Source organism: Rhinoraja longicauda, chromosome 13 (genome assembly GCF_053455715.1).
Source record: "Rhinoraja longicauda isolate Sanriku21f chromosome 13, sRhiLon1.1, whole genome shotgun sequence".
NCBI classification, from domain to species: domain Eukaryota; kingdom Metazoa; phylum Chordata; class Chondrichthyes; order Rajiformes; family Arhynchobatidae; genus Rhinoraja; species Rhinoraja longicauda.
This window is the reverse complement of record NC_135965.1, coordinates 17,841,138-17,855,571: the sequence shown is the minus strand read 5'-3', so window position 1 is coordinate 17,855,571 and position 14,434 is coordinate 17,841,138. Positions and strand designations below refer to the sequence as shown.

The window sequence follows — 14,434 nt, the reverse complement described above, 5'->3', positions numbered from 1 at the left end:
CTCTCAGGTATAAAACTATTACCAATTACTAATTACTATTACTAATTGCTATGTCTTCTTGCACCTTTAGAGATGCTGTGGTGTTCTTTGAAAAAGGAGAAACAAGAATTGGAGGAAAATACATTAAGGCAGTTTACAGAGAATACACAGATGACACTTTTAAAACGCTCAAGCCCAGGACACCTGATGAGGAACATCTTGGAATACTTGGTAGGGAATAAATTAGGAAGTTTCTTCAACACTTTTAGTTATATTCGGCACTCTACATAAAAAGTTATATATTTAGTTGCATAACACATGATTTCTTTCACCCATGGAATGAGGAAACAGAATGAGCAACATTTTTCTCTATGGAAAGAACGGTTTGTTTACAATTCACCAATTTTTATTTTTGTTCAAATCAGTGCAATTAAAGCTGAGATAGAGATGTGAAACCAGCACTAACTTACTTTACACAACTGCACAAAGCCAAGATCTAGTCCCCTACTCAAGTCATATCATGGAATCATAGAGCTGGAAACAAGCCCTTCACCCCAACTAGCACATGCCGACCAAATTGTCATTCTGGGCTAGTCCCATTTGCCTGCATTTGACCCATATCACTCTATACCTTTCCTATCCATACATCTGTCCAAATGTCGTAATTGTATGTTTTGGTGTAAGACAGCAACGCTTAATGGGCAATGACATGTCATGGTGGCTTGGCAGTTTCGTGCAGTTGTCTCACAATGTGGGTTCGATCCTGACCTCGGCTGCTGTCTGTGTGGAGTACGGGCGCTCTCCTCAAGACCACACAGATTTCCATTTGGTGCTCTGGTTTCCTCCTGCATCCAAATACTTGCGGGTGGATTCATTGACGGCCATAAATCGTCCTTTAGTGAAGGGAATGGCAAAAATAATTGAAGGTGTCTTGATGAGAATCTGTGACAGAGAATAAGATGCTGGGATGCAGCAAAATGAGAAGGGGAATGGGAGTCTGCGGGTTCTTCCCTGAGTGCCAGCATGGAACCTGATGGGCAGAACAGCCTCCTTCAATGTTGAGAGTATTGTTTGAGAGGTAGAATTTGCACCACTTAGTGCTAGGACAGGGGGCAGGTAGTGGACATGACTATGGGTGGGTGCACCACCCCAGGTTACTGGGCCTGGGACCTATCCAGAGGTCGACAGGCACACCTCCACCATGTGAGCCCCAGGCGCGGTCTGGAGGATAAAGACCACACCTGGAGGACTGTGTTTGGCTTTGCTCACCTTATTCAAGGAGGTGTATACGTGCGTAGGAATTGGTTCAGAGAAGATCCCTCAGAAAGGATCCTTCATGCAGCATCCCCTGAGCAAAAAACAGAGTCAATGACACAGACTGAAGGCCTCATGTTAGATCAGGGAGTTAATGTGACCTCTCCCGTAGACCTTTAACTTAGTATAGGAGGCCCAGCAGTCTGGTATCAAGAGTCAAGAGGTCTTTATTGTTATATGTCCCAAATCGGAACAATAAATTCTTACTTGCAGCAGCTCAACAGATATATAAACATGGTACTCTATAAACACTATAATAAACAACAAAAACATTTCAGAATATATATATTTTTAAATAGTGCAAAGACTAAAATAATGCCCCCAAGTCTATGTAGTTCAGAGCTTATTTGGAGGTTGCAGTATTTAATAACCTGGTGGGTGTAGGGAAGAAGCTGTTCCTGAACCTGGACGTTACAGTTTCCAGCTCCTATACCTTCTTCCTGATGGCAGGAATGAAATGAAAGTGTGGCCAGAGTGGTGTGGGTCTCTGATGATGCTGGCTGCCTTTTTGAGGCAGCGACTGTTGTAGATCCCATCGACGGTGGGGAGGTCAGTACCCGTGATGGACTGGGCAGTGTTCACCACTTTTTACAGTCTTCTTTGTTCCTAGGCTTTGGAGTTGCCGAACCAGGCTGTGACGCACCCAGTCAATATGCTGTCTACCGTACACCTGTAGAAACCTAACCGGTGTCAAATCTTCTCTCGTGCTGCTCTGTGCATCGACCTACGGGCAACTTGCTACATTGCATCAATGAAATTTGTTGTTATTATGTAATCTCTACAATAACTGGCAATCGCCTTTGTTGTGCAGGACCCATCATTAAGGCACAGGTTGGAGATAACATCAAGGTGACCTTCTGGAATAACGCCAGCCAGACCTACAGCATGCAACCTCATGGAGTATTCTACGGGAAAGATGTTGAAGGAGCCAAATATCAGACCAACACCACAGGTAATTTAGACCGCACACCTTCATCCTCCAAAAATATTTAGTCAACTTTAACCTCCAGAATGTTACTTCTATGTTTCTATGTTTCTATGAGCAAGGATAGTTTATAAATTTTAACCAATAAAAGTCATTGAAGTTGAAGGAATAAAATGGAACCCTGGACCTCACCCAGAATAATGGAAACATATCATTTTAAAAACTGTCTCAAATTAAGCCAGTTTAACATGAACTCCTGGCATGGAAACCTAATTTTCCCCTTTAAATTAGGGAAATTTCAGGTTTCCATTTTATTCCTTTTGTTGGTTAAAATGTATAAACTATCCTTGCTCATCTTTCTTTGGATCAGATCAGTAACGTTCAAGGTCACCTGACCGTGGCCTCACCTGACCTTGATCTCACCTGACCTTGACCTCACCTGCCTTGACCTCAATTGGTCCTGGCCTCACCTAGCCCTGACCTGCCTGACCTTGACCTGCCTGGCCCTGATGTCATCTGACCCTGATGTCATCTGACTCTGACCTACCTGGCCCTGATCACACTTGGCCCTGACCTACCAGACCCTGACCTGCCTGGCCCTGACCTACCTGACCCTGATGTCATCTGACCCTGACATACCTGGCCCGGATCACACTTGGCCCTGACCTACCTGGCCCTGATCACACTTGGCCCTGACCTACCTGGCCCTGATCACACTTGGCCCTGACCTACCTGGCCCTGATCACACTTGGCCCTGACCTACCAAACCCTGACCTCACCTAGTCCTGACCTTACCTGTGTCTGAGCTCACCTGGCCCTGACCTTGCAGAATCACACAACTGTGCAGCACAGGATCTGGACATTCAGCCCATCACAATTTTACTGGCTCTCTTGAAGAGTTGAGAATTAATTTTAATGGCGTTGATGTCCACATCTACTTTGCAGAATTTGTGGGGCAACCACCTCGATCTCCTCATGTGATGCCTGGTCAGACGTTCATTTATCAGTGGAGTGTCCCAAGCGAGTATGGGCCTGGCAAAGGTGACCCCGACTGCCAGACCCGGCTCTATTACTCAGCTGTGGACCCCATCAAGGACAGTAGCTCAGGTCTGGTCGGACCTCTCATAGTGTGCAGGAAGAACGCACTGGACACACGGGGAAAACAGGTAATGTCAGCTTGTGGATGACCTCCAGTTAGAAATACAAGCAGATTTTACCCCAATACTGATGACCAAGCTGAGATTGAATCCATTGAAATGAAATGCTTTCCTCACATTATTAACAGAGATACTGCAAATTGTATTTTGCAAAATTGCTTCATTCCTAAATAATACAAAGGCACGTTTCACATCATAAATTCATGTTTATAAGACATAGGAACAGAATTAGGCCATTCGGCCCATTGAGTCTACTCCACCATTCAAGTGTGGTTGACCTATCTTTGCCCCGCAACCCCATTCTCCTGCCTTCTCCCCATTACCCCTGACGCCCTTAATAATCACGAATCTCTCAATCTCCGCCTAAAAAATATCCATTGACTTGGCCTCCACAGCCATCTGTGGCAATGAATTCCACAGATTCACCACCCTCCGACTAAAGAAATGATGACAGTTTTGACATGATAAGTTGCCATATAAATACACAGGGTGATCAGAGAAATAGTCACAGATTCATATAAGAGAACCAATACAGAAACAGGCCCTTCAGCCCACCAAGTCCATGTTGACTATCAAGCACCAGGTCACGTGAAACGTACCGTGCCCCACTTTATTCTCCCCACATTTCCATCAACTACCCAGAGAGAAGCCAGGAACGATTTGCAGCAGTTAATTAACCGACTGACATGTACATTTTTGGGATGTGCGTGCAAACTGGAGCACCCAGAGGAAAATCACATTATCACAGGGAGAATGTGCAGACTCCACATATACATCTCTCCATCAATGGAACATGGTCAACATTCAATCCTCAAGTCCTTCTCAAGCAGTTGGGGATACTGTATATATTTCGTACCAAGAGATTGGAGATGGCTTGAACTCCCTAGAAGGTTTATAATCCTCCAGTGCTCTACATTGGCAGGTTCCTGACGAGCCTTCCGTTAGGGGTTAGGGTGTAAACCCAACTTATTGAATATATCTGGAATATAATGCTGGCATCAGCAATGATACCAGATAAGGGTTAAAGACCGTAGAAATAAAGAACTGCTGATGCTGGTTTACACCAAAGATCGAGACAAAGAATAAACAAAAAATTTACTCGCTTCCCTGATGTCCTTCAAGTTCATTTCGAGTGATAATGTCATAGAGTCATGTGGAAACAGGCCATCCAGCCCAACACGCCCTCACCGACCAACATGTCCCATCTACACTAGTTCCACTTGCCTGCATTTGGTCCATATTCCTCTAAACCTATCCTATCCATGTACCTGTACAATTGTTTCTTAAATGTTGCGATAGTCCCAGCCTCAACTAGCAACATGTTCCATAAACCCACCACCCTTTGTGTGAAAAAGTTACCCTTCAGATTCCTATAAAATCTTTCCCCCTTCCCCTTAAACCATTGCCCTCTGGTTCGCAATTCCTCACTCTGGGCAAGACACTGTACGTCTATCTTTCTTGTCCTTACACCCTGTCGTGTGTGTGCGTGTGTACGTGTGTGCGTGTGTGCGTGTGTGCGTGTGTGCGTGTGTGTGTGTGTGCGTGTGTGTGTGCGTGTGTGTGCGCGTGTGTGTGTGCACAGTAACTGTCCATTGGAAAGGTTTAGCGAGTCATTTAGTTCATGCACAATTAAGGATTGGGTAATAAATCATGACCTCACCAATGACACCTCTGAGCATGAATATGTGTAAAATGTTTGTATGACGTGTGCTGGAAAGTTGTTATTTTTAAAGAGGGGGAAGTTTCAAGATTGTTTCTCATTTCATTCATCCAGCTTGAAATCTTTTGTTTTGTTTCTCAGAAAAATGTGGACAAGGAATTCTATCTGATGGCGACAGTATTTGATGAAAACCTAAGCTGGTATTTAGACAGTAACATCAAGAGATTTACAACTAAACCCAAAGCTGTAGATAAAGAGGACGAAGACTTCCAAGAATCAAACAAAATGCACTGTGAGTCTTTAAGACGATCATAATGGACACACCTGCTGACATCCCCACAAAGAGATGAAATATTCTTACTTTAGGTTTAATTGAGGGCGGCATAGTGGCGCAGTGGTAGAGTTGCTGCCTTACAGCACCAGAGACCCAGGTTCAATCCTGACTACGGATGTTAGCTGTACATAGTCTGTACATTCTCCCTGTGACCACGTGGGTTTTCTCCAGGTGCTCCGGTTTCCTCCCACACTCCAAAGACGTACGGATTTGTAGGTTAATTTGCTTCGGTAAAATTGTAAATTGTCCCTAGTGTGTTGGACAGAGCTAGTGTACGGGATGATCGCTGGTCGACGCGGACTCGATGGGCCAAGAGGCCTGTGTCCATGCTGTATCTCGAAAGTCTTAAAGTCTAAAGGCATATGTTTAGGTTTATTATTGTCACATGTACCACATGTACCGAGAACCATGAAAAGCCTTGTTTTTCATGCTATCGGATCAGATTAGATATACCGTACATCGATTCAATCTATTCAAACCCAAGTACAAATAGAAAGAATACAGCTCTCAGCATTGTGCTGCATCAGTTCATTAGACAAGTGTCCTCAATGGGATAGAGGTGAATCAGACAGGACTCTAGCTTATGGAAGGACTGTTCAGAAGCCTGATAACAGAGGTGAAGAAGCTGTTCCTGAGTCCAGTGGAACACACTTTCCAGCTTCTGTATCTTCTGCTGGACAGGAGCAGGGAGAAGAAGAAATGACGGGTGGGACAAGTCTTTGATTAAGTTGGCTGCTTTTCTGAGGCAGCGTGAAGTGTAGATGAAGTTAACGGTGTGATTTGAATTTCTGATTTGAAATCAAAAAGGTTTGTACAAAATAGCATTTAGCCATTGGTTGCAGTTTTAAGTTTCAACGGTTTAGTTGGGGAATTCACAATGAGTTGATGAGAATATGGAGAGAATAAGTTACAGGCAAAATTGGAGGGAGAAGGAGATTGCTCTATGAGCACCTGGAGAAATCCCATGCGGTCACATGGAGAATGTACAAACTCCGTACAGACAGCACCTGTGGTCAGGATCGAGCCCGGGCCTCTGGTGCTGTAAGTTCTATCGCTGCGTCGCCGTGCCGCCCGTGATTTGGAGTAAATTGTGAGTGCATTAATGCTTTAAAATTTATAACCTTTTTTTCACCTTTTCTTTGGAATGTGATTTTTAGCAATCAATGGATACATGTACGGCAACCAACCGGGACTGGTGATGTGCAAGGGGAACAGAGTGAACTGGCATCTGATGGGCCTGGGCTCGGAGGTCGACATCCATGGGATTTACTTCCAGGGCAACACCTTCACAAGCCAAGGGACGCACAGAGACACAATGAATCTGTTTCCACACATCTCAGCCACCGTCGCCATGCAGCCAGATAGTTCAGGTAGAGATGGCCAGGTGATATTTTGCAGGTGATATTTGTACTAATGCTAAACTAAATAGAAATTGTGGCTGGTCCGGTGTGGAAGATCTATACCTCTATCTAATGCAGAGCAAATCCAAGTGCTCGAATGAAGCAGTCTCACCATTACAATATCTTTTACCTCTGCCTATTATATTGCTTCTCGCACTCCAGTGATCCATTAACAAATCTTCTGCCCACTCCTGGAGATGTGAGGAATTCCAGGTGCTGGAATCTTGAGCAAACCACAAAGTGCTGGAGTAACTCGGTGGGTCGGGCAGTTTCTATGGATCATCTATCTCTTACCTGTCTGCAGTGCTTTAGATGTACTCAACATCCTCCTGCATGAGGACGAGGGGTCATTTTATGAAGGTGCACAAAATCAAGAGAGGGACAGGGTCTTGTGCCCGGAGTTGGGAATCGAGAACCAGTGGACATGGGTTTAAGGTGAGGGGAGGATAGATTTAAAGGAATCTGAGGTGTAACTTTTTCACAGAAAGGGTGGTGGGTGTATGGAACGAGTTGCCAGAGGAGGTAGTTGAGGCAGTTACTATGGCGACGTTTAAGAAACATTTAGACAGGTACATACATAGGTTAGGTTTAGAGGGATCTGGGCCAAACGCAGGCATATGGGACTAGTGTAGATGGGACATGTTGGTTGATGTGTGCAAGTTGGGCTGAAGGGCTTGTTTCCACGCTGTATGACTCTATGACTCTATGATTCTATGACTCTTAAGGCGTTGGTATGCATGATTAATAAACATATGTGGCTGGTGGCCGAGAAACAAAATAATGACGTTTAGCTTTATAGGGGTGACAGTACATTGTACTGTCATGTACTGTCACGAAAAAGCACTGCCTGTCTGTTTTGATCATATTGTTGTGCTCTCTCTATCTTTCAGCTGTTTCTGCCTTTTTTTTCTCGCTACTTGCTCCTCAGTTCCTTTAGTTCTGTTGCCGCTCATTCTCTACTTCTTTGGACGGGTGGTTGTGGAAACAGTCGCCGTTTACTAACCTAGATAATCCTGTCCCTGGACTGCAGGAGCTGTCTTAACTTCAGTACATCATTCTAGTTATGTTTCGTTTGGATTAGTATATTGTAATTGTACTGATGTACAGTGAAAAGCTTTATTGTCCCCTGCTATCGAGTCAACTATACATGATTACTATCGAGCCGTCTACGGTGTACAGATAAAGGGAATAACATTTAGTGCAAGATAAAGTCTGATGAAAGATAGTCCGAGGGTCTCCAATGAGGTCGATGGTCGGTCAGGATTGCTCTCTAGTTGGTGATAGGATGGTTCAGTTGCCTGATAACAGCTGGGACGAAACTGTCCCTGAACCTGGATGTATTCATACTTCTGTACCTCTTGCCTGATGGGACAGGGGAGAAGAGGGAGTGACCAGGCTGAGTGAGACTTGTCCTTGATTATGCTGGTGGCCTTGCCGAGACAGCACGAAGTGTGGATGGAGTCAAAGGAAGGGAGGTTGGTTTTCTTGATGGTCACCATTTCTGCCCGCTCTCCCAACATCTCCCGCCTCAATTCTCCATCCCTCGATAACAATGTTCATTCTACCCCTTCTTAATCCATGCCAAATGCCAACAGGGCAGCACAGTGGCACAGTTAGTAGAACTGCCGTCTCACAGCTCCAGTGACCCAGGTTCAAACTTGGCCTCCAGTCCAGTCTGTGTGGTGTTTGCACATTCTTCCTGTGGCTGCCTGAGTTTCCTCTGGGTGTTCTGGTTTCCTCCCACACCCCTACTTGCTCACATTGTGTAGGAAAATAACTGCAGATACTGGTACAAATCGAAGGTATTTATTCACAAAATGCTGGAGTAACTCAGCAGGTCAGGCGGCATCTCAGGAGAGAAGGAATGGGTGACGTTTTGGGCTGAGACCCTTCTTCAGAGCATTTTGTGAATAAATGCTCACATTGTGTAGGTGAGTGATGGAATTTGGGGGGAGTTATGGAGGCATGGAGTCATGGAATCATACAACACATAAAACAAACCCTTCAGTCCAACTCGCCCACCCCAACCAAGATGCCCCATCTGAGCTGCTCCCATTTGTCCACATTTCCCACTAAACCCTTCCTCTCCTTGTACATGTCCAAGCATCTTTGAGTTGCTGTAATTGTACTTGCCTCAACTACCTCTGGCGGCTTGTTCCATACACCCACCACCCTCTAAGTAAAAGGTTGCCCTTCAGGTTCCTATTAAATCTTCCCCCGTCTCACCTTAAACCTCTGCCCTCTGGCTCTTGATTTCCCTACTCTGGGTAAAAGACTCTGTGCATTCACCCTATCCTTTCCCCTCATGATTTTATACTAACAGAGTTGATGGAAATACAGAGGTGGGGTAGAGAGGGGGGGTTTAAAACGGAATCAATATAAACATCTACAGGTCTACCGCCAAATTTCCAGCAACTGATGGTCCGGCACCTCCTGTAATCCGGACAAAATTACGAGAGCACTGCAATCGGGATGTGCGCCTCTGTCTGGAAAAAGTTACTTGTTTACATCTGTAGTTGTTGGTGGTGATTCCTCAGTTTTATCGCTTACATTTAACTCTATCTATGGGTTCTAAGCAAAGTCCAAGTGACAGTCATGGTGTTAAGCATTAGCACAAGAACATATCGACGCAAGACGGCATGGTGGCGCAGCGGTAGAGTTACTGCCTTACAGTGCCAGTGCCCAGTTCAATCCTGACTACGGGTGCTGTCTGTACGGAGTTTTCCCCGTGACCGTGTGGGTTTTCTCCGGGTGCTCCGGTTTTCTCCCACACTCCAAAGACGTACAGATTTGTAGGTTAATCGGCTCCAGTAAGCATTGTAAATTGCCCCTTGTGTGTATCATAGTGCTAGTGTATGATGATCGCTGGTCGGCGTGGACTCGGTGGGCCGAAGGGCCTGTTCCCCCCCCCCCCCTTATCTCTAATTGGCCCAAACTAGACATGATAGAACTGTTGACCCATGGGAGGGGGATAGTTAGTGGGCCAGAGGCGTATTGTCGAATCATTATTATGTGATCTCTGTTAGTCCAAAGTGGATAATCCAACAAGGCTTTGGAGCCAAGTGTGTGGGAATATCAGTAATGGACCTTTACTGTACTTGATGGCTGGTGGGCTGGAGCTGTTGCTGTGCTGTAAAATTCCAAGACTCAACCCTTGGAACGGTTTGATCTATACTTTGTGACATTGTCTTATGCAGGCACATTTGAAATTTCCTGCAAGACTACAGATCACTTCGCCGGAGGAATGAAACAGTTTTATAAGGTGGATAAGTGCACCCTGTTAAGCTTCCCTTCATATTATCACCATGAAAAGACGTACTACGTTGCAGCGATTGAGATCGAATGGGATTATTCACCTTCAAGGAATTGGGAACTGCAACGGCATATATTTCATGAAGAAAGGTAACTGTCGGAGGGAATTTTGTGTTATAACCCTACCCTGAATCCGGCTTTACTTGGGGCCCAGCTCAGATAGGTACAGACACAAAATAAAACATATCCTAGATCAGCGGTGAGTGTATCAAACTAGTCAGTTTATTGAAGGCCTTAACAGTGCACACAGAAAGAACCCAAAGTGTTTCAAATATTCACTGTACCCACAGCATTTTTATATTCTCACGACACAATGATTACTTGTGAATTTGACATCTTTGAAATAGATCATTATTGATCAATGTCTCATCCTTATCTTTCTTTAGATTTATCTTTAACCTTGTGTTTCCTGTATTTTGAAAACATCTCTTCTAATAGATCTAACAAATGGACAAACGACCCATTTCCTGTGCAATTTTATTACCTTCAGCTGTTTTCAACCTCCAATGTTTATTTTAACAAACTAGCTGTGCTGGGGAACATAGGCACCATGACACATCTATTTATTGTCTTATTAACATCCTTAAGTTCCCTATGTTGACCATTTCCCCCATCATGCTTCCCCAGTATGTAAGCTCTCGGGTTAAACACATTGCAAACCACTCATCTTCCTTTAAAGTTTCAACATTTCCGACAAAAGAAGCTCTTAGACAATATGTGGGCAGATGGCCCAACCCATCCATGCCTACCAAGACGCCCTATCCAAGCTAGGTCCATTTCCCTGTGCCATGCCCCTATCTCTCCAAATATTTCCTATCCATGTACCTCTGCTCTCATTTTCCTTCTACCCCATTCACTGATCAGGATGTCCTGATCATTGTTTAGTTTAGTTTAGTTTATTATTGTCAAGTGCATCGAGGTACAGTGAAAAGCTTTTGGTGGCATGCTATCCAGTCAAAGAAAAGACTACACATGAATCTAATCAGGCCATCCACAGTTAGTGCACAGATAAAGTGTACAACAATTAGTGCAAAGATATAACATTGAAGTCCAACAAAGTGCAATTAGAGATCAAAGTTCAAAGGTCTCCAGTGAGGCAGATGGGAGGTCAGGACCGCACGCTAGTTGATGAGAGGATGGTTCAGTTGCCAGAAAACAGCTGGGAAGAAACAGTCCCTGAATCTGGAGGTGTACGTTTTTAAAAGTTCTCTACCTCTTGCCTGATGTGAGAGGGGAGAAGAGGGAGTGAATGGTCTGTCATTATGCTGGTGGTCTTGCCGAGGTAGCGTGAAATGTAGATGGAGTCAATGAAGGGAGGTTGATTTGTGTGATGGTCTGGGCTACATCCACAACTCTCTTCAATTTCTTGTGGTATTGAATGGAGCTGTTCATAGCCTTAGTGGATCCAACATTTGAGTCTTTCTTTATCCTATGCATTCAAGAGAGAGTTAGATAGAGCTCTTAGGGCTAGCGGAATCAAGGGATATGGGGAGAAAGCAGGAACGGGCTACTGATTTTGGATGATCAGCCATGATCATAGTGAATGGTGGTGCTGGCTCGAAGGGCTGAATGGCCTACTTCTGCACCTATTTTCTATGTTTTTTATGTTTCTAAGATTTAATCCAATTCTCCCAGTTTTATCAACTTGGAACATATTATTTGCTTCTATTAACGTATATTTTTGTGCTTACAACTTTACATCTTTAGTCCCGGCGAGGTTTTTGTAGTTCAAGGAAATGTGACAATTGGTTCCAAGTATAAGAAAGTAGTTTATCGGGAATATACTGATAAGACATTTACCAAACAAAAGGAAAGAACTAAAGAGGAGCAACACCTGGGAATTCTAGGTATTCTGCATGTTTATTTAATACCTTTTGTTGCTGAGTTATTGCTTTTTATTTTAAGAATCTGTATGTTCTGTGTCATTAGTTTATTGATACATTTAATTAGCTTTCTAATGAAAAGCTCCAATCATAGTGATGTGTAAGTAGGAAAACATGGCAAATGGTATTTGCAATGGAAACTGGTAGAAATAATAGTCCTTATCTGCTAGATACTAATGTTCAGTGTGTTGTCAGGGGCGGCACAGTGGTGCAGCGATATAGTTGCTGCCTTACAGGTTTGTTCTCTCCACCCACAGGTCCTTTACTTCATGCAAACGTGGATGATAAGGTCAAAATTGTGTTCAAAAACCTCGCTTCAAGGCCCTATTCTATTCATTCACAAGGAGTGAAGGAAGAAAGCCCAATGGTTAAACCCACTCTTCCAGGTAAAAGTCTTATACCATGGTTATGGTTTGTTCTGTGGTCAGATCTCCTTCTTCAAGTTTGAGGTCTAAGGCACCAAATGAGGCCCAATGCAAATTGGAGGAACAGCACCTCATATTTCGCCTGGGCAGCTGACAACTCAGCGGTATGAATATTGACTTTAACTTCAAGTAACCCTTGGTCAATAGTCAATAGTCAATAGTCGTTTATTTGTCACATACACATAAATGTGTAGTGAAATGAAACATTACCCGCAGTTCAACAATAAGACCAATAAGAATAATCAATAAAAATGCAATAACACATACAATCATAAACTAACACCAAACAAAAGAAACATCCATCACAGTGAGTCTCCTCCAGTCCCTCCTCACTGTGATTTCCCCCACCCTAGTTCTCAAACTAGTTTGACTGTCCTGATTAAATTTACATTGTATGTTTTATTGTCACCTTCCCCTAACTAACAATGATCTATTCTACATTTTCCTTGACCTTTGCCCCCTTTGATCTCTCGTTTTCACATCTTACCCTTCCATGTCTCTTGTTTCCCTCTCCCCTGACTCCCCGTCTGAAGAAGGGTCTCGACCCGAAACATCACCCATTCCTTCTATCCAGAAAGGCTCCCTGTCCCACTGAGTTACTCCAGCATTTTGTGTCTATCTTCGATGTAAACCAGCATCTGCAGTTCCTTCCTCCACATCTCATTTACTGCCATGCTCGAGCTTCCTGGAAAGACTAAACCTGATCTAATGTCGCAAAAATCACGGCATCTGCACTCTCGGTTGTTTCTGGCTCTAATGTTGATTACACTTGGAACTTTCGTTGGGAGTTAAGATGTTAGAAGTTCACCAAATGTAAATAGGGAGGAATTAAAAAAGGGCTAACTCAATATCGTCCCTAAGGTGCTGGAAAATAGCTGGTAATTCAAAACTGGTGGCAAGGGTATTTAGAAGATAGAAATTGGGTAACTTACAACCCAGGGGTATGAACATTGACTTCTCTAACTTCAAGTAATCAAGCATCGTGGGTCTATCTTTAATTTAAAGCAGCATCTGCAGTTCCTTCCAACACAAGGGTATTTAGAAACCAAGCTTCCCATGTCAGGGAATGTTCTTCCTGTGGTTTTCCACAGAGGCAGGAAGACAGGTTCAATACTAATTAATGCTGCAAGGTCAAAGAGAGCCATTGATCATGAGACAGGACATCAACCCATACGATAAATGCTTTGTGTTTAACAGTTTTACTTGCTTGTGCTAAACATGTGTGGGATCTTTGGTTGTTGGTTTTCCTCATTTCCCAGGTTCCAGTAAACTTCAGCAGAAGAGGTGACACGGTGGTGCAGTAGTAGAGTTGCTGCCTTACAGCGCAAGAGACCTGGGTTAGATCCTGACTGTGGGTGCTGCTTGTACAGAGTTTGCACGTTCTCCCTGCGACCGCGTGGGTTTTCCCCGGGTGCTTCGGTTTTTTCCCACAACCCAAAGACGTGCAGGTTTGTAGGTTAATTGTAAATCGCCCTTAGTGTGTAGGGAGTGGATGAGAAAATGGGATAACATTGAACTTTGTTTACGAGAATGATCCTAGGAATGATTGGGTTCACATATGATGAGTGTTTGAACACTGAGCCTGTACTCACTGGAGTTTAGAAGGATGAGACCGAATAGTGAAAGGCCGAGATAGAGTGAATCTGGAGAGGATGTTTCCACTAGTGGTAGAGTCTAGGACCAGAGGGTACAGCCTCGGAATCAAAGCATGTACCTTTAGAAAGATGAGGAGGAATTTCTTTAGTCAGAGGGTGGTGAATCTATGGAATTCATTGCCACAGACGGTTGTGGAGGCCAAATCAATGGATATTTTAAAATATTCTTGATTAATACGGGTGTCTGGGTTATGGGAAGAAGGCAGGAGAATGGAGATGAGAGGAAAATTAGGATCAGCCATGATTGAATGGCGGAGTAGATTTGATGGGCCGAATAGCCTAATTCGGCTGCTATAACTTATGAACTGGCGATAGGGTGATTGATGGTAGGCATGGACTTTGTGGGCAGAAGGCTCGGCTCCTGTGCTGTATTTCTAAAACTAAAGCTAA

General features: G+C 44.0%; 1 protein-coding gene across 1 annotated transcript in view; it reads left to right on the top strand.

The window, feature by feature from the left end:
* Positions 1–14,434, top strand: part of cp (ceruloplasmin) — a 38,804-nt gene that overhangs the window by 14,236 nt on the left and 10,134 nt on the right. The window contains exons 7-14 of the mRNA XM_078410447.1: positions 71–210; positions 2,105–2,245; positions 3,164–3,384; positions 5,177–5,327; positions 6,527–6,739; positions 9,967–10,171; positions 11,789–11,928; positions 12,222–12,350. Of these exons, the coding sequence (XP_078266573.1) occupies positions 71–210; positions 2,105–2,245; positions 3,164–3,384; positions 5,177–5,327; positions 6,527–6,739; positions 9,967–10,171; positions 11,789–11,928; positions 12,222–12,350 (1,340 nt within the window). The remainder of the gene's footprint in view (positions 1–70; positions 211–2,104; positions 2,246–3,163; positions 3,385–5,176; positions 5,328–6,526; positions 6,740–9,966; positions 10,172–11,788; positions 11,929–12,221; positions 12,351–14,434) is intronic.